At 37.8% G+C, this 21489-nt stretch overlaps 1 protein-coding gene across 1 annotated transcript in view; it reads left to right on the forward strand.

Moving 5' to 3' along the window:
• Positions 1–21489, forward strand: part of TBC1D20 (TBC1 domain family member 20) — a gene marked incomplete at its 3' end in the record, with an annotated part of 536871 nt that overhangs the window by 10728 nt on the left and 504654 nt on the right. Inside the window, 1 exon segment of the mRNA XM_044090446.1 lies at positions 1736–1921. Within this exon segment, the coding sequence (XP_043946381.1) occupies positions 1736–1921 (186 nt within the window).

Consider the following 21489-nt stretch of genomic DNA (forward strand, 5'->3'; position numbering starts at 1 on the left):
TTGCCAGATCTTCAGAACAGCACTGTGCCCTACAGTCTAGACCATGCATGTATTACATGAAAATAATATGAAACCACAATTTATTATTCTGTAAAGCGAAATTAAACTGTTCTGAAATGGACTGGAGTAGCGCAATGATGCAGTGTCCAGCTGTGCTACTTCCATGTCATTGTTAATTTCTTTCACTACTTTGCTTGTTTTTGGTTCGCTTTTATATTGTCATATACAATCAGTGGTTTTATTTATTTATATATATACACATACACACACACTTTAACTTGCAATGTGTAGTTGCCACACACCAATTGTCATTAGTATGTTATAAAATTTAGAACTAAAGATAAATATCTGTACAGAAAATTCTGGTATTTTATTTGTTCAGGCAGATATTCACATTTTTAGGAACTCATTTTTGTAGGAAAAGGTAAAAAGAAGTTGGGGGTAACCATTAAAACTGACAGACTGCAACACTGGCAAAACATTTAGTTTAGAACTAGTCAGTAGTACTAGTTTTCAGGTGACATAAACTTCTGAAGACCTACCTATGTAGTGTTGTGATTTTTTTTTTTGTCAAAAAACAATGTATTCCTGTTTAAAAGTGGTGATGACTTAGAGGCTGACTTTGAAATTTTCTTCCCTTAACATTCAAGATGCAGCTGTCTCTGTCTTTGGGACTAGAGATGCAATCTGTTTTCTTAGCAAATTGTGTCTGTTTCACTTGCATTTCAGGAAAATGTCAAGTAAATTTGGAAATGCACATGATTATATACTAGGAGCAAAGGTGGGTCAGTGGTGAGCATTTTGCGGTACAGAGAGCAAAAAGTAGCCTAGAACAATGAGTTTGGGAGTAATAGTCTTGCATAATGTCTGTAGTAAAATGGTTAAAGAGAATGTGGTTTTCTAGCAACTAATGTAATTTGTTTACTGGGGTAGTACACTAATCGCACTATACTGTTTGAATGCATAGCTGAAGAATTTCACAGAAAAATAAGGCGGAACTAATTCACAAACTTGGAGTATGTTTCAGGTGTAATCTCTGAGAACGTTTATAGCATTTACTGCCAGTAAAAGGAAAGCTTGATCCTTGAAACTGAAAATTTCAGTGCGGTTATGGAGTTTCCTATGCCCTTGGGTAGAATGGTCTAAATGTTTTGAAAGGAAAGAAATCCACTTTGAAATAACACGTCTAGCTAAATTACTAATTGGTATCAGCCCCCTTTTCTCACTTTGTAGATGGGGTATAACAATGTTCACAGCACCAAGTGGGTTATATTGTTAATATTTTATCTAGATAATGTGAAGGATTTTGTGAGATTTGTTAGGAGACTGTGGAAGACATGAGACATTGAAAGACTGAGCTGAAGAAATGTCCAAGCCCTTTCCCTTTCAGTGAAGGGAATGATGCTCTTTGCAAAGAGTTAGTCTATGGCTTCCTCAACTTGTGCATGGTGACATCTAGGAACCCAAAGCAGGCCTTCAGTTTATACGTGATTGGAGTTGGGCTGTCCGTCACTTTGTTTTGACTTACTTGGGTTACGCATTTTTCATCAGTATCGTCAGTTTTTTATCTAGATTAGTATACAATGGCTTGATGTTAGGATTGTCAGCCTTTTAGTTATTGTCAGAATTCTTTTCTGTATCATGCCAGATGTATCATTGTAATACATTATTATGTTTACAAACACAAACTTGTAGTTTGAGTAGGTTTACACTTTTGTATTTTTTGTGTTTGTAGATCATGAGTCAAAAAGACAGAGAAAATTAAGGGAGATTCGTCAGGCACTGAACAGAAGTCCCATAGATGTGGCCGCACTAAGGCGCATGGCAATAAGTGAAGGGGGACTTCTGACGGATGATATTCGGTCACAAGTATGGCCCAGACTTCTGAACATCAGCACCAGTGAGCTACCTGCCAAACCAGGTAAATTATATAAACTTTGGGTTGTATTCTTTAAACAGAGGCTGTTGAATGTTTGTTTTTATTTATGGAAGAAGTACATATATCAAGGTCAGCAGTGGATGAGGCTTAATTATTCAGTTAGGATAGGAGATGAGCGAGGAAAAAAAAATTGACAACGTTAATTGAACAGTGATGATCCATAGGGAAGCAGAATGTAAGAAAATACCACTTTGGTGGGTCTTGATGCAGAGAAAAGCATTTGATGGAGTAAGCTGCGATTTTGAGTAGGTTAATGGAAAACTTTGCATTCCCTGACATACTAAGGTTAATTAGGCTATATAAGGGCTAGTGGTGAAAATTAAAGTAGAGGTAGTCCTCTCTGTAAACTAAGTATCCACAGACAAATTGGTTCAGCAATACCCAAATTTATGGGAATATGGTAAAATGAAGTACTTGGAATCCTTTTAAATCCCTACTCCTGTTATGGCAGCTAAGCATATGTGGGAAGAGACTAAAAAGATGATACAAAAAACCTGAGAAACTAGAAGCTCTATTTTTATGGATATGGGTAGCAAGATACATGCAGTGAAAATGTAGTTAGTTCCTTAAGTTTTATTCACAGGCCAGACATTCATTTTTTTTTTTATCAACCAGGGGAGAAGTTGTGGACGGCAATTAATAAAGCAAAGTATTTTATCTGGGAGGGGAATAGGGCAGGAGTCAAGTGGGATAAGCTGATCCTTACAGTTAAAACAAGGTGGTTTGGGATTACCTGATCTGAAGGGATATTTCAGAACTACATGGTTATGGTTCCCATACTTGGCACAAGCTGAAAGGAATAATTCAAATCTTAAAGAGATGATGAAATGGGGGGATGGGGGGCTCGGGGAAATAAGGAGAGGCTGCGATTGTGGCCGCTGATCTTTAAGGAGAATAACAGTAGCCATATAGAACCCAGAACTTATTCCAAGAACTACGCCAACATGGGAATGGAGAAAGCAGATACTGATGATATGGACCACTGCACTTGAGGGTACAGAGAATCAATCGGCAAGAGGGGGTGGAATTTACTGGAAAAATGGCAAAAGAATCAAGGTATTGGGAGCTAATAATTGGGGAAAAGTAGTAGAATAGGAGGAAGGCACAAATGCATTTGGACTGCAGGCTACAGACTGTCTTTCCTATCAAGGATTGATATGAGTATAGGCAAAAAAGTAATGTTTATGGGGATCCTAAGTGAAAGAGGAGCACTGGTAGAGTGTTTATTTGACTCTAGACTAGAAGCTGTTAGGGGGGAAAAAAAAGGTGTGGGGTCGCCAAGTGCAGTAGAAGTCTGTTGGGAACTGCAAAAATGTACCCAACATGCATGCGCACAAACACACATACTTTATGCAGGAGTATGTTGCTATCTTGTAATTGTAAGGGATTACTTCAAGAAGAGAACAACTCAGGAGTTTATAGCATTTAGAAGTTCAGTGATGCATACCGGTGGGAACTGTTTACATCTGCGTTCCTGTCCCTTAGGATCACTTCTGAGCTTAAGATTTCATTGTGTCTATTCCTTAGAAGTTGCTTGAGGTAACAGTGGGAGTGAGTGACCCATGTGTGGAAAGGACATCTCTCCTGCACCACAGCAGGCACCTGACAAGATAATAGAACAATATTGAGATGCTTCCCGTTTAAAATTACGGGTTTTGCTCTGTTATCTATGTTTACTTTAAAAACCCCATTTTAGAAATATTTACAGTTGGCAAAACTCATAAATTCTGGAGATCAGCCTGAGAGAGTGTTTATTTTATTTAACATTTGTTTACTGGGCAAGTCTGACTTGGAACAAAGCTAATTTTCAGTAGAGGTCTGGGGAGAAACACTCCAGACTCATGTCTTTGAGAGTAGCTGATAAAATCGCTTAGTGTGAGGTTGTATTTCAAGTGTGTGTGTGTGGCTCTGTTTGACTGGCATCTCAGGTAAATGTGAACACTGCCACCACATGTGACACCCGTCCCCTGGCCTAGCAATCAAGGAGCCTCAATCCTCACCACTAATACCAGAGAGGGCGTCCCATATGAGAGGAAAGGATAACAAATATAACACAGTAAAGTGCAATCTCCCTTAAGAGCACACAGAGATTAGTCAGTCTGGGGCTGGTCGCTCCCTTACTCTCCAGGTCCCCAGTAAGACTCCCCACTGGCACAGCTATAGGGTCCAGATCTCAGCCTAGCTGGCAAGCCAAAACCACCAGTACCCTCTGTCCAACCAGTGCTTTGTGTCCCTGCCCAAGTAGCTGACAGACACACACTTTGAGATTTTATACAACTTCGCAGACACTCCAGTGAAAGGGTGACACAGATTCTCCAGCTGTGCCCTTATACCCAGACTATACGGTAGTAATTACTGCCACCACCAGCTAATAATTATCAGCTACCCAAAGGCCCTTTAAAAGGGTGTCCAATTATTACTGTGCAATATTAATATCCAATAGTGGTGTAACTTAACCAATCAAGGCTTATTGGAAGGTCTTAGTCCAGGATCACTTATAAGCATGCAGTGTACTCTAGAGCTTAAATTTATCTCTACATAAACCAGCCTCAGTTGAAAAGAGTTGAAAAATATTTAATAATAAATACTAAAAACACAATAGTACTACACCACAGTGCTATTCGAGTTCAGAGAACACACAGAAACTTAAAATAATTCAGTAGTACAGTTCTGACAAAAGGGTTTGGTCTAATCTTTATAGTCCTAGCTATTTCAACAAGAAAACACACTTCTAAAATGACTTAAAGACACAGGCAGAGTGCTGATAAGTTGGATATCAAGACAAAAATGCTTAATCTCTGATTCTCTCTGTTTAAATTGAAACTCCAGTTCTGATAAACATTAAATCATCTTTTTCACCCTTCCTGGAGTTCCCAGGCTACACTAACTGCCTTTACATTCTTTTTCACTTAGAGCAATAAAGGACATTCCATATGTAAATTCTGGTCATTAACTTTAGCCTTGGGCAGGAAGCCCCATCCAGCCGGACTGGATGCTGTTAGTTCTTACAGGGAGACAAGTAAGCAGTGGATACAGTACATAGCATTGTTTCACTTAAAAAAAATATTTCCCTGTCAACACTGTACATTACTGCTATGTCAGTGGAAACAAGCCGAAAGAGGAGTAATTAACGTCCAGAAAACTTATGCCCATTTGTTCATTTTGCAAAAACGAAGTAGCAGGTGCTGTATGAGGTGCCGGAATCCAATGAGTCCAGATTTGAAAAGCACTGTGGGTCACAGCCCACATTGTGCCAGTGCAGACTTTTGCCTAGGCCCCCAGAGAGTTAAATTTCATAAAGAAACTGAAGAACTTGCTGCCCTGTTATTGAGAGATCGTAATAGTAAAGCATACTGGGGATTTTGGGGGAGTTATGGACTCATTGCCATGGATCCAAGAGAGCTGAAAGAATTGAGATTCCAGTCGCAAAGCGGCCTTTCCCCTCTCACTTATTGTGTCTTCACATCTGTTGGGGGGGGGGGGTAGAAAGAGTACGGAAGTCTAACTCTGCCTTATTGGGTGAAGTTTGCCATTTTTCACTGAGCGCTCTCACCATTCCATAAAAAGTTTCACTTCAAAAATGGATAATTTAATAGAGTATAAGAAATATTCCATGATGACTATAGGAATCTTATTTAAATAGGATAGACAGGATTGGGGAGAGACTGGATAAGCAGTTCACAAAGAAGTAATGGGGGGTATGTGTATGCCCCCCGTGTGTTATGATCTTTGCTTGGGAAGTGTTTTCATAGGTATTTTTATACTCCAAGCTAACAAAGAATTGTTTTTTAGTTAGATTGCAGATGTTGGAGGTGTGATGAGGAAGAAAGAGGTAATTGGGAACTTGTTTTGGGTAATCTAATGAGCTAGCTGACTTCAAAAAGTCCCTGCAGACTACTGTCAAATATTGTGTGAGCAAATTTATGTAACTAAGGAATTTTTGAGCTGTGCTACAGGAGTAGACATAGTAAGGCCTTGCTGGGTTTAATTCTTTTGGCTGCCAAAAAAAAAAAAAAAATTCGTAGAAAATGGAAATCAAAATCTAAACCAACCATATTAGAAGTAGTGGATATGTAACAGATGGAAGACCTTGAAGTGATTTTTCGGAAAGGGTAAGAGAAAATTACATAGAAAAAAGGGGAATTGGGGGAACACTGCATGCAGAGTAAAGATTTGGAGGTGGAATGAGGTTCAAGGAAAGGCAGGAATTGCTTAAGCCATGTAATATTACATTGACTGCATAGGAGATAAAATATGAAATGTTTTCAATTTAAAATGTCATATAAATGTAAGATTGTCGTAAGTGGTAATTGTTTTTTTAAAGCAAAACACGTTTAAATAAACTTGTGCTATTTATATAATGTATTATATTCTGTGCTTTTCATTACTTTCATTAAACAAGTCCAGGTAAATCTTAATTCTCATCTGGTTACACGTGGTGTGTTTTATGTACTAGTAACGCTAGTTTTGGCCAAAATGTAAAATTCATTGTAAGTTCTTTTGTTATTGGTGCATGTAGATCAGTGCTGTACTTCGCTTAATAAATTTAGACACGTGTGTGCGTCTGTCGTCTTTATTTTTTGTACAAACTAGTGGTTATATTTAAGAAAAATGAGGGAATGTTTTTTTCAGTTTCTATTAATCTTTGTAGTCACTGTAAACTGACACCAAAGTGGCAGTAACCGAGTTTTCTTGACATATGAGAACTGGAGCATGAAAGAACACTGGGTGGTTCAAGCTTATCTGTCCATAAAGCTTGAACAAAAGTATGATCTTTCGCCTAAAAGTCTGAAACCGAAAAAAACAATGTTGTTGGCTAGTGTTATTTATTTCATTGCATCTTGAAAAAGTAAATTTTATGGCTTTTTTAACTCCGTGTATTGAGGGTAAAATGTGTGATTTAGAAAATTCCCATGCAAATATTTACTAAAAAAATAAAGCAATTGTTTAGAAGTTCCTTTACAAGTGTATATTTTGAAAGGTTTAGCTGTTCTAAATCAAATATTTCCATTACAATTCCAGCAATGAGGGTTTAATGTATATATTTTTAAGTATCAGTTATAGACTGGTTTAGATAATTGTTTTTTGATAATGTTAGGGTTGAGTTAGTTTCCTAAGCTAGTGTTAACTGTTTTTTTGTCAAAATCAGCTTTTAATCCTGTGGTAAAATAAATGGGAATTATTGTGAAAACCTTTTAGCTAGGACGTTTTATGTTCAAAATGTATTAAACATATTAATAGCAGCATAATTTAGATTTTGTTAATCTAACATTTTGTTTATTTCTTCTCATCACATATACTTCTGTGACTTTTTTTTTTTTCTTTTTCAGTATATTGACACATTCATTAAACTATTCTGTAGCTACTAAAGAAACTGGGATTTGGAAATCCTTTACTTCCATTGCCTTGATCTTGATAATCTTCTAGACTTGTTAAAATATGTTTGGTATCTTATCTTTTATTTACTGCACTGTTTACTTGGAGTTGAGGTTCTTTACATTGTATAACTTCTTGGGGGGAGATTGAACATCTGTCTTCAAAAGTAAATAACTTTTTTAATTTGACTGTAAATTATTTGAAACATTGAAGTATATTGCCATTAAGTTGTATAATAGTTTTTTGTTCCCAGATTTTTACAGTTTCAGTTATGTCCTCTCTCTAACAGGGATTCATATTTTGATTAAAGACTTCACATATTTTTGAAAAAAATATCTAATTTTAATATTAAAAACATCTGAACTGTTGATTCTAGGTTAAAGTTAGTAATATATAATCTGTAAATAATTTTTAAATTTACTTGAGTAATCTTAAATCTTACACACATTTTGCCTTGTTGAATTCGCTAAGGATTCAGTTGATAAAGCAAGTAAGATGGAATATGGCAACTGTGCTTTGTTCCTTTGTATCTATTGTTTTGCAATAGATAGACCTGTTTTTATTTACAGTTTAGAGAACATGTTCAACAAAAGCGTCTGGAAAACCATCTATTTCTAATAACTCTGGACTCCATCTCTTTTCTTTGTGCAAACATGAGCACAAATTCTTCACTCACTGCTTACGCAGCGTATAGTGATACTGCCTTCCTAGGAGTTTGTTAAAGTGCACAGCATTAGTTGTACGAATACTCTTCTGTTGCAGCTTGTCGTTTGTGATTCAGAAACCTGTTATCCACTATGAAGTAAGAGCTCATTATCTGCTAATTTGCATGTTTCTGGAATCCATTTACTATCACAAAGTGCAGATCATGGCTGATCTGCATGTCTCTGTGGTAACCTGTTGCTTTTGTAGGTAGTGGAACCCCCACCTATCTTTCTTGCACACGTACATACCACAGTCCCTTTACCCATCCCTACAATATGTACATCAGTGTTATCCTGGCATTTGTGCCCTAGTCTAGTAAGCTTCCCCACCTCTGATCCTTTTATGGTGTTGGTACTGTCATGGCACTTTGCAGATTAAGCCCTGGTGTCCGGAGGTTGCCTCCCCACGACTATCCTTGCACTACTTAATGCTCATACTGCACTTTAGAGAATCATCCCTGATGTCTAATAATATGAGCCAGCTGTTGAAACAGTTTATAGGTAGGTATGACCCATTTTACTAAAACTGTAACCTTATCTATAATGTACGTGTGCGTGGATCAACTGCTAGGACACCCTTTCAGTGGTGTGTATCTGAGGGGTCCAAAGCTGAAGCCTTAACTGTTTGTTTTGGTACATAAACTACTTAACTCAAGTGGTTTGGTTTAGTAGGGCTTGCATAAGAAACTCCTGACCTTTACTTAATGCTCTTATACACTGAGTTTGACCCCCCCCTTTTTTTCTTTTTATGCTAGATATTAAACATTGTTCGTGGTAAGTTAATTTTATTGGCAAATTAGTGGAATAGCTTTGGGGGACAGCAATTGCTTGCACGTTTTGCCAGTTGTGTTGATTCAGTAGGGAAAAACAAGCAGTCTATGAATTTTAGATACTGTGAATACATCAGATTCATAGTACTGATTTATTTACCACAGGGAAGTGGACACCTTTTTAAGAGCTTAAGCATTTGAGAGTCCACCGTGTCCTTAGAATTCACATTTATTTGTTGGATATTAACTTGCAATGTTTAATGGAAGAAAGTAGGTCAAGGATTGATATTTATCTTATTCAGTAGCACATATCTTAACGAGTGTTAAGGGAACAATCAAGAACAGAGCTCCAGACTGTTACATGAAGATTTTTGAAGCACTGTGTACAGTCAGTCAGTGAAACATTCATGCAGTTATTGCCTTCACTTAAACCTCATTACTCCTCCAAAACATTGTTTTGCGTGTACTGTTTCCACAATTCCTTTTTTTTTTTTTCTATGTTGGTTGCTCATACCCTTTTCTAAAGATACCTCTTCCAGTTCTTTTATCTCTTATTGTATGCATTACTTTTAGTATGGTTGATTTAGACTTTGATTTCCATTTTTCTAGCAATTGCTTTTTTGGCAGCCACGAGAATTAAATTCATTAAGGCCTTACTATGTCTAGGCAATTCTGATTCTATATCGCAGATCAAAAATATCATTCCCTTAGTTACACCAATTTACTCACCAAATGTTTTTGACATAGTAGTCTGCAGGGATTTTTGTTAGTCTCCCAACTCTTTACACTTCACTGCATACCTTTAGCATTTACAGTCTGTATAACAATTCTTTTGAGTCTGCTTAGGATATAAAAATACCTATAATGCAACACTGCTAAGCAAAAAATCCTAAGTTTTCTTAACTTTGTTGCATATTTCAACATATGCTTCATAATCAAAAGAATGCAACTTCTCTAGCTTCCTTCCAGTTCCACCTCTAATTCTAACCCTTTAGTCAATACCCATATGTCACTGCTAGGACACACTCTCTCATCTATTCACTGCACTTTTCCTATTTACACCGCTTCTCTTACTCTATACTTAAGCTACTTACTCTCCTGCTTTTCTTACTTAACCTGTTATCCAGTTTCCCATCCTCTGTATCTTCTCCTGCTACTATACTCCCTACTATGTCTAATCTTTGCTCTCTTTGTTACTGTACTCCCTGCTGTGGCTAACTTGCTCACAAGTTCAACTGTATAAAGCAAAAAATGCAACCCCCCACTAACAATGTTCAGCATTATGTAATGCTTCAACCTAAATCTGTAAAATATGTGTTCAGTCTATGGAAATATGTTAAATCTTAAGCTTCAGTGCTATGTTACTAGTTAATGTTAAGCTTTGTACCATGTAAATTTGAATGCTTCTGTATACATTTTATATTTTCCTTAAAAGTTAACTCAACTTCTCCCCGGGCCTCTGCTGAAAATGGACATGCATCTAGTCGGACTTTCCGGTCAACAAATGTAAAATAAATAAAATCCTAAATAAATATTTGGGAGCATACATATATCTTTCCATTTGTTTCTTTATGTATTCCTTATCCAATCTCTCTTCCCAATCATTTCTAATCTCATATGATTGCTATAGCTGTCATGCAATATTTTATATACCCTTCTAATTGTCCCTTTTTAACAGCAACTTCTGTTCTACAGTCTACTAAAAATTCTACCAGTGCTCATCTCTCACTTAGCATCCCCCATTCATTTAATTTTGCCTATACCCTGATATCCGTCCTTGATATGGAAGGCGGTCTCTAGCCTGCAGTCCAAATGTATTCTTGGCTTCTTCCCTTCTGTTACCTTTCCCCCTCTGATTATTTGCTCCCAGTACCTTGGTTCCATTTCCAGTCTCCTGTGGTAAATTCCAGCCCCTTCTTGCTTATTCTGCCTGGTTCCTCTGTTCAAACAAAACTTGGAGGAACCTTCCCACTTCAGTTTTCACCTCTGATCCCTCGTATATCCTCTTTTCCTTACTGTGTCAGGGAATGCAAATGCGTCCATTACCCTATTTGTAAAATCCCAGTTTACACTGTTGAATGCTGTCGCTGCTTCGAGATCCACCAGGAACAGCAGTATTTGCTTGCTTGCATTCTGCTTCCCTCTGGATCATCACTGTTCTGTCAAATGTTTGCCTCCCCGAAATCACCATACCTGTCAATTTTGGCATCCCCTTTGCCATTCTTTTAACCATTATAGACATAAAACACTTTATAATCATGGCTTAGGATTGAAATAAGTCTGTATGAATCTGATGGGTTTTTACCATCTTTAGATGTTAACAGCCACCGCAGCTTTCTTCCAGGTTGTTTGTGCTTGTTCTCCTTTTAAAATAAAACAAAACCTTCTAGATCACCTTTTCCCCTCCTAGTTTCAAGTGGTCCACAGAAATGACCTCTGTTCCTCCTCATTTTTATCTCGTCTCTTCTATCCTGTTAGTAATGGAGACTCCTCAAGCCTCCCATCTTGGTTTATTTAATTATTTATAAACATTTCCATTTGTGCTTTTTCTTGATTTCCACAATACCCTGGTTTATACAGATTTTTGTAAAATTTCCGAAATATTTTTTTTTAACAATCTCTTTATTGACGTTTCTTAAATAACATTTCCTTTGAGTTCAGTACCAGGAGCAAACATTTTAGACCAGAAAACAAAAATAGTAACAATGTTGAAATATTTCTAATACCTGTGCATGATCTCCGATTTATTTGCCAACCTTGGAACCCATAACAAGGCAACAACCCTTTCTACCGTCTGTTGCCTGAGCCATTATGCTAAAAGATGTTGCATTCTGGAGCTATTATCAAAAAACAGTTTTAACAGCAGTCTTTCTAAACTAATGCCTGTTATGAAGGTGTAGTCCCTTATTTTCTCTCTAGCACTGTGCCGTTACACCTCTTTTATGAGATTCCCCCTGTTCTGCAACACTAACATTTTAGTCCCTCTAAATACTTATCCTACCCTAGCTATATTTTTTGAAGAAATTTCTATCTTCCCTAAAAACTCTCAAACAATTCTCTCTACCCATTCGTTAATTTCCTGTCTAACTGGTAGGAAGCACCAGTTTCTCATTATTTTAATTATTGATGTATGATAGTTATTGGATGCATATCAGAACGTTCAATTAAATGTACATGTTCCTGTTGGCTATAGTTTCTCTCTAGCTCAGCCCAGTTTTTGCACCTTGGGGAGTACGTAAATGCTGTCCAAGCTCTGAAATTCTATCTTCCATACCAAATATTTTCATAAATTTCTTCAAAGTCTACCCTCATATTTTCCCTTCTAGGCTCCTCGGATACATCCTCCCTGTTGCAAATCAAAATGTAGTCCCCAACTAAAAGTAATATTCCCTACTGAAAGCTGATTATTTCTCCTAGTACTTAAGCTCCATTGTAGCACTTTTAGTTTGAATGTAAATGCATGCCAGTGTAATCCTCTTTCTTGCCAGGGTCCCCTGACTGCTACAAAGCTATTATCTTTTGCACTTTGGTGTTTCTCTATCAGTTAATATCATTACTTTTTTCATTTGTCCCAGTTATTCCTATGAATAACCCTCTGAGGACACCATATTGAGATTATATGATCTTGTAAATGGTAAAATGTTGCTGTGCCCAGTTGTAAAATCAAATGTTAATTTCAAAGCATGGCTGTGCTATCTGTTTTGCAAATGGGAGAGTTTTTCTTGATTTTCTGTAGATTCAGGTACTATTAAACAAGCCAACTGGTGAATTTTGACTCATTAAATAAGCTGGGTCATGAGCCACAGTTTGTATACAGAATGAAAACAAATGAGAGCTGTTACGAGATGGGTTGCCAACTGGCTCGCGGACAGAACCCACATGGTAAGAGTTGCAGGAACTAGGTCTGACTCTAAACCTGTTACAAGTGGCGTTCCCCAGGGCTCAGTCCTAGGACCTCTCCTGTTCGGCATATACTTCTCAGAGGTACAGGTAAGCACAGGAGGACTATGGCTGACACAGACATCCTCCAAAAGGGTCTCACTGAGATGGATACCTGGTGTCAAAATCATGGCCTCAAGCTAAATGCCAAAAAGTGCATAGTCATCCCCCTTAGAAAAAACAAAGTACCCACAAACTACCACATAGGTGGTAGCCCCCTAAATACGGAAGACGTAATAAGGGATCTGGGGACCCAAGTAGATAGTAATCTCACCTTTGATAATCACATTGCCAAAGTGGTTAGAAAATCCTATGTGGCCCACCTAATCACAAAAGGGTTTGCATCCCGATCGAAAGAGGTCATTAGGCCCCTCTATGCCTTACTCATCAGACCCATCATAGACTACACTGCCTTATTTGGGATGTACCTTTTAAAAGACACCTGCAACAACTGGAAAGACCACCAAAGTTCCTCACCAAGAGTATCACTGGTCTCAAGCAGATACCCTATGCAGGTCAACTGAAGAAACTCAAGCTGTACTCTGTTGCATACTGCCTACTCGGAGGTGATCTCTGCCTGACATACAAGGCCATGTCCAACCCAGAATTGATGGACATGGTCCACCTAAAGAAAACTATATCCCCTCGAGCCACACGCTCCAGGGATCTAAACCTCACCACAACAATAAATAGGATGTGCTGGAGGGATAGATTCCTGTCTGAGACTTCCCATGCTCTGGAACAAGATTCCAGTCTACATTAGGCAGAGCTCCTCGCTAACACTCAAGATAAACCTTGACGAGTGGATGGGAAACAGTTTACCCCAGGGATCACTTCAATGGCTCTGCTGGACAGAGGCACCGGGAACTAATCTAAGGGGGGGCGGTGAAAGCCAACGCATTCTGGCTAGGCTTATAAATGCCTTCGGGCAGATAGCCTAGTACCTACCTATGAACACATCAAACCAACATGTAGGCACTGGAAAATAACTTCTATGTCCAAGAGCCCAAATGCAGTAATTAATTTTGGTAAAGCCTTTAGGTCTGACTTTCACTTTTGACTTGACAGCTTTACTAGTTTATTTAGCTCACGTGTTACATTTTGTAGAAAGCGTACCATGAAAATTAGTTTCAAGAGTTTACGAACATCAGAATGTTGTTAACAGTTGGATCAATACCCTATTCCAGCATTTTCCTAATTGTGAACATTCAAAAAAATATTTTTTATATGTTGGATTTTATACTTAAAACAAAAAGGGAGACTGTGATGCACTGCTAGAAGTGAAAAAAGTATTATGGAAGTTAGAATTGAAAACTAATTACTCCAAGTGTAAACAGTGCTGTTAAACAGTTTCAAAACTGTCATTGTTCATGTGTATGATTGGTAGATGCAAACTGTGATGGTTTTAATTATTTAAATGTTTTAACTGTTTTAATGAATAAAGATGAAAATACTTAATTATGACTGAGATGGATTCCTCAGTCTTGTTTTTGTTATACTATTGCAGCATCTGTTTTGTGTATCCTTTTGCAAATCCTATCCCCAAACTGAAAGTATGCATAGATTGTGGTTACAGTGCAGCACCAGTAACAATAGCAAATTAACAAGTACTTGGGTCAGCCACCAGCAAACGCAAGAGCAGTTATAGTAGAACCTCATTAAATCAGGAAAAAACAAAACGTTTATTGGGTTTGTCCTTGGATATGTGGCCATGTTGTACTAATATCACATCTTATGCAGGGTCATACAGGAAACCTTGTGGGAGGCCACAGACTACAAAAACAACTTGTTTGTGAAAGCTGATTCTACGTTATAGTTCATGTCTCTGCTTTTCCCATCAAGTAATGGAAAACAAAATCTGCTTTTATTTGGGGGAAAAGAGAACCTTTACATAACTTATTATTCATTAACTAGTAACATTTGCTGTTAAGCAGACATTTAAATACAAATGGACTGTTTTTAAAGTGAACAAAACATTAAATGACTATAGATTAGTTTATTTTCAGACTTATCTGTAGGAAACACGTCCTAAATTATTTTTGTTTCAAAATTCTGCTTTAATATTACCATTGAATATATGTGCCACATCTGTTAGCAGTTGTTACAGGTGTATTTTCAGATTTTTAACAATTCTGTATATAACTAGTCAGACCTTTGGAAAATAAGCACATATATATTGCTTACTACATAAGTTAGTTTTAGACTTTGTCGAAGCAGCTATAATTTAGTAACGTTGGTGACGTGTAGTTCCATTCACTGGTATGAATTTATTGCTCTGGTCAGAGTATTGCTTCTTCCTAAGAGCTAAATATTTTACTTCTAATAAGACATTTATGTCTTTCAGGATACAAAATGGGGGTTTTAATATTAATATATTGCTTTGGTGTTTTAGTCCGTGGTCAGCAATGCTTATTTATTTTTTCCTTAGTTTTCAGATGCTGTCATTATCCAGTCTTGTAGTGTTTCCTACTTTGGTATTTGGATTTTGCCAGGTGGTTTTGAGAACCAATTCCTTGTGTAAGAATGAAAGATAATTTATTCTCTAATCAGAGTGGAGAGTCAGAATTTGTTGCAAGTGTCTTGGAGATTTTTGTTGCAAGTGTCTTGGAGATTTTTATGTGCCCTCTCAGTACCATAGGATAGCCTTGTAGGTTAAATGCCTTGGATAGCCAGGAAGTTCAAACATTCATTACATTTTTCCCTTACATTTATTCTGGAATGCCATAGATTTGAAAGTTGTCATTTTTCACAAAGTAAATGGCTTTTTAAAAAGATTTAGAAGTAGACATTTTCTTCAAATACAATTCTGTATATAAGAGAAAGTTGCAAGACAATCAAACTTGTACTTTCCAAGGTGTATCTTCTACTAAAAACAAATTTTTTGAATGACTGAATTTCTAGTCCAAGTAAGTTTTCATTGAGTATCCTGCAGAAGCCGCTACTTTAATTTACATTTTGGCTATTGAGGTTGAGCACTGATCCCAGAATGACCAATTGCAGGCTCTGCCTGGATTACATTCACAGTGCAACTATGAAAAGCAACAAATAGCAGATGTCCTAGGGCCATGATAGAACAAATGTGTGATTGAGACACTGGCATGGATGCAAAAGAAAGGTAAAAGATGTAATAAAGTTGAAGTGCAGGGAACAACTGATAAGTTAACACGTTCTACAGGTACTTATTAGGTACACATTACTTGTCTGCTATCCTGAATGGAAACCTTCCTCTAGTTCTTCTGTTCACTTTGTGTACAGTTTCCTTGCTGACCTTTTACCAGAATGATGGCTTCAAAGTCTAAGTTGGCTGTAGTAGATAAAACCTAACCTATATGTCATTTTTCATTAAACTAAAGACACTACATTTCCAGATGTACTCCATTATCCTGTGTGGGGAATTCTGTTTACACTATACGTTTTAGTGAGGTAGTAAACTTTTATTCTTCGCAGTATTTTGTCTAGCATTTTGCTGCTGTAAGTGTGTGCTCCTTTTTTAATTGTGTTAATAAGCAGTAGGTTATTGGATCTTGTGTTGGCTTTGTTCATTGTACATTCTAGGTCTAAAAGTGGGACACTCGCAGCTTTATCCTCTTAAGTCCATATGACAGAGAACAGACAACCTAACTGCCTATAGCAACTGACAATTTCTTATTTTCCAGCATTCTTTTTTTTCCAAAAATCCTCTTGCATTTTTTTTTTTTTTTTTTTGAGCTGCGATTTAGGTTGTTAGCTCTAGATTCTGGCTTTGCAGTATGTTACTGGGGTGCCATGTGGTTTGTGAATAGCTAATTTGAAAATTCTGTTGCCATGTCATTGACTTATTTCTTCCACATGTCTTCTGGTCTCCCTTTACCAGTACCCTAAGGCCCACTTTTTCTCGTAATTGGGCAAAAGCTTAGCCTGTTTCCATTCAGAAGTAAAAGCTGGGAGCTGGCTGGGTTTCATTTGCATGAAGGGTTCCTTACCTCCTTGGCCTGACATGGTGTCTGGTGGTTTCTTTTAAATACTGCTGGGCCTGAAAGGCTACCGTAAGGATACTTTGCATGACTGTGGAGTGTCTAGTCTCACTTGTGACAGTCTCCTGATGTCATAGTCACTGCCACAATATACCAACATTCCTGTAGGGATCATTAGCTCACATCGTCCAGCTGGTCCCACTTAAATTGAACGAGCCTCTTAATGTATGGTCACTCCTATCCTACTCCTGCCCAAGTTCTCCATCTACCAAGCTGCTAGTAGAACTTTGGTAATAGTAAAGTCCTTTACTCTGTCTAGGCAATGGTGCCATGCCCAGTTACATATCAGTATGTAGACGTTGGTTACACCTTATGTAATGAGTGCTTTGAAGTTGCATGACTTGGAAGAAAAGGTTTTGTTTTTTCCTTTTCTTAAAGTGTGTACTTTCTGATACTATATTTAGAGATCAGAGGTGCATGCATGTGTGCGTGTGTGTTTGTAGGGGTAGTGCTATTGTATGGTGTATATGCTTAGTTGGCAAAGTTTTGCAGTATGATGATTTTGACTGTTTACTTTGTGTGCATCTCCTATTGAACTGGTTAATGTGATATTTGGCTCCTGAGATCTGCTGCTTATTGCTTTGAAAAATAAGGTGAGCTTCACGGTATGCCTTTCTATCATGGTTTTAACAGCAATTGAATATTAATTTACTATCCATAGTAATGTCTAAATCTTTTATTTTATTGTCTGCATTTAGTGTCTTCATTAATTTTTTGAAGTGTGTTTTTTGCCAAATTTGATATTACTGCATTTAGTGACTGCTTTCAATCTTAAATGTTTTTTGTATCTTTAGTGATGTAATTATATTCCACAGTTTGCAATTATCAGAGTGTTTTGGTAATGGTAAACTTAAGAGGAAGTCCATTTTCTGTAACCGTTGTCGCAGGTGTTGAAAGCGGTCAAACAAAATGTTTTCCCAGACTAAGCACACCCCTATACCATAACACACCATTGTTTAAAGTCTTTCCAAATCTTTTGCTGCACTTTGTTAGCCAGAAGAAATTAGCCTCAGATTTATTTCTTATGAAATGTGACTGTTTCTTGGGAAAATGAGTAAAAACATTCTCCCCGTCTGTCTCTGGCTCTTTTTTTTTTTTTTTTTTTTTTTTTCTCTGCTTCCATTTTAATGGATTTTTTTCCCCATATCCTATTACTCCTTTGTCTTTGGAGCCTGTGTTTTCCCACTGGTGTCTGTTCTGACAGGAAGACCTGTTGGAACATTGCTTCTGGTTCACCCCTGAAAATGTACTGTGTATTCTATGGTCCTGTCTGATTAACAAATGAGTGGTGGTTTGTTATTAGTTATTATTAATGTTTGGAGTTTGCTGGCAGTGGTGAGAGTCTGGCACTTAGTCAAGTAACCACCATGTCCTAGTTCCCCTCCACACTGTGCCCTCCATTCCCTGCGCCATCATCCATATGATGCTTCTATGCTTCTACCCTGCTGTCCAGTAGCAGGATAGAAGGACTGCAGCTTCTTTGGAGCTTTTGCAAGACTGATATTTCACTAATTTAGCCACCATGGTCTAAAGTACCTGCCCAAAGAGGCCTGGAGAAGTCTTTCACAAAGATGACTTTGTTGACAGCTCTTCCCTGAAGACTTCTTGTTTGAGGAATTCTTATAATTTTGCAGAAAAAAAGTTTGGCCTACCAATTCTATACCTTCCTTTTATAGGAGACACCAGAAGGTCTATAGGTCCCTCTAACAGCCCTTCTGTGTGGTGTATTCTTGGGGGTGCAGTAAAAGGCATCACCAAAATAGCATGGGAAAAGCCTGATACAGTGGCCACAGTAGCTAAGAATGACAGTTGCATCTTCTGGTCACCTAGAGAGTGGGCAAATTGTGCAAAAACACTCGAGCTTGGTATTTTGCCTTCCATAGACCTAAAAATCTCTGCTTTTCGTTTGCCAAACAGGGAGCCCAAAGAAGTGGATGAATTGGGAAGCATATTTTCACTTCTTTAATTTGCCATATGGCCACTGAACATGGTTATATGATGCACATGGTGGATTTTGAGTGTAGTGTTGTAACCAAAGTACAGCAGACCACACAAGGATTGACAGATAAGCCACTCTGGGATAAGCACTTCTCCCAAGTCTCAGTTGCCTCTAAGTATGACTAACGTCATGATATTTATACTTTATAGCACTGCCATATAATGTGTAGCATTTCACTGTTGTCTTTGGCTTTGTTCCTTTTCCAGAGGTCCTTGAGGACATTAAGGTGGCATTTACCGATGTTCCTGGTGTCCGTGGAAAGACAGTGAAGTAATACTGTAAAAACATGGAAATATACAGCCAATGTGGTACCATCAATCCCATTTTTCTGCATGGAGTTTTGGTGTTGGGTCAACTGTCACTACCTCTTTCAGTTCAAGTGCCACACTGCATTCTTTGATAGCCATGCCTGACTGTTGCAGGTCTTCTCTCACACAGTCCACAGTCCACCTGTTTGGATTTTGTTGTTTCTCTTCCTGTGTCTTCCAAATATTCATTAATTTGTCTTCTGTTTTCCTACACATTTGCCTTGACTAATATAGTCTGATTTAGTCACAGCTGTGGATGTAGCCTGTTAACATGGAGGTTAAAGGTGCTGCTGATTACAAACTTGACATCCTTAAGCTAAGTTAACCTGGCTCATTTAAAGTAGTGAGTTTGTGTAAGTTTCTGTTGAGTATTATCTTTAATTTTCTGGCATACTTCATAGTGTTTCTGATGTGGTAAAATGTTCCATCCAGCTGGTGAAATTGTGGCTAAGAATTGTATTCCTGTGGCTACTTCCAGCCTTACTCTGTAGTAAGTGGCGATTTTATTTGTTGGTGGGAGTAATAATTTTATTTTTGTATGAAAGTTAACCAATTTCAGAAACTGTTAGAGCTTTTGGTTGCTGGCACCCACTTGGCTTTGGTAATGTTAAGACAGCAATGCTGTTTATCTGAATCGAGGCTTAACCTTACATCTACAGAAATTAAAATGTTTAACTTCATTAACTGCTTTTGCTTTCCAGGCTTCTACAGTTAAAAGAGGTGTGTATGACAGCTTGTAGAATAGTTTCTATGTAGTGTTTCTGTTGGTGCACTTCCATACATATAGTTAACAATTTCCACAGTTGTTTGGAAATGATTTTGGAGGGAAGCTTGGCAACATTTGGCAGCTGACGTACAGGATTAAAACTCTTGACTAGTTAATGAGCTGTTCCATCTGTCAAGGGTATATGCTTGAATCTTCCCATCTTCATTTACCTACTGTGACCTTGTTTTGGAGCACTTGGAATTCGGACAAAGCTTTGTAATGGTCTTCTGCGCTGCATGCCTTGCTACTATGCTTTGGAGCACTTCGGAATTTGGACAAGGCTCTGTAGTGGTCTCCTGCGCTGCTTGCCTAGATACTATGCTTTGGAGCACTTGGGAATTTGGACAAGGCTCTGCAATGGTGTCCTGTGCTGCATGCCTTGATACTACCCATGAACCCTTCAGTTGTCTTATAAGAATTCCACGTTAACTTCTACAGAGAAAATTAAATTTAGGCCAGGATGATCAAAGTGCAGGTCACTGATAAGTAAAGTAAATAACAGAGGACCTAGCAGTGATCATTGAGGAATGTGATCATTGAGGAATACCACAAGGAAAAAGTATTTATGCTGGACTTGCTGTTTACTCAACAAAACTTTTTAAGTGGTTTCAGTTAATAGTTTGTAAAATGCATTTAGCACTGCCACAGAAGTGCTAGCGCCTTTGAATAGATTGTAAATGTGTCAGGGAGCCTTATTCTTGTATTTAAAATTGGTAAGAGTTCATTTTTTTCTATATTAAAGATGAGATTGCTGTAATATTACTACATTTTATGCAGAAACCATGTTGCCTTTCTGAGAGGACTTAAAGGAATTTGAATCGTTACCTTTACTATCATGTGGGCATATTAGGAGTTTATCATGTGGGCATATTAGGAGTTTCTCTTGTTGAACAGGCAACATAAATTCATTGAGGAGGGGTTTGGGGTATAGGTCTTAATGGAACATTCTAGAGCTAGGTGATATGATCGCAATAGCAAAAGTAAAATAGAGGATGTAGAGATTTCGCTTTGCATGTACCATAATTTTAATACAGCATTGGACAGTGGGGAAATGGTGAAAGTTAATCTATTCTAAAATAGATTGAAGGCTAGTTCAAGAAGTTGTGCAAGCAATGATTTAGGTACAGTCTGTCCCAAGTAAGGGATGTTCTGTAGAATTGTATATACAAATGATTAAAGTATGAATAATGAGAAAATGTTCCTCTGATTATACGTTCATATGTCATTTTTCTTTGTCTCTCTCAGTTGCTCGAAAGTTGCATAACCTCTGAGATACACAAACAGTTCTGTCTAACTCCTCATTGTTTTGACAGTGTCTTCCTGCTTCTGTGTGGGTTTTTCTCTCCCTCTCTCTCGCCGACACTTTCAGGGCAGGTACTACCTCTGTTTATTTCGAGCAGGATAGATATTGCCTCTGCCCTTCTCTCACATGATCTACGCAGTCCTAACTGCTTTGGTTTAATCATGGGGCCTTGGACCATGACTCTTGTTTAGTATGTACTTCCTGCAGCAGACTTTCAGTAATAAACAAAAGTGAGCAGACGGTGCGAGTCCTAGGCTAAAGTTGAAGTCCTCCAGGTAACTGTTTTGGAGGAGCCAAAATTATTGCTCTAGCTCAGCATTCCATTGTATGCTACATGGATGAGTTGGGGTGTGGTTGTGAAGTGTTAGTTAA

The sequence above is a fragment of the Protopterus annectens genome, chromosome 12.part0 (genome assembly GCF_019279795.1).
Source record: "Protopterus annectens isolate FY-2018-M chromosome 12.part0, PAN1.0, whole genome shotgun sequence".
In the NCBI taxonomy this organism is placed as follows: domain Eukaryota; kingdom Metazoa; phylum Chordata; order Ceratodontiformes; family Protopteridae; genus Protopterus; species Protopterus annectens.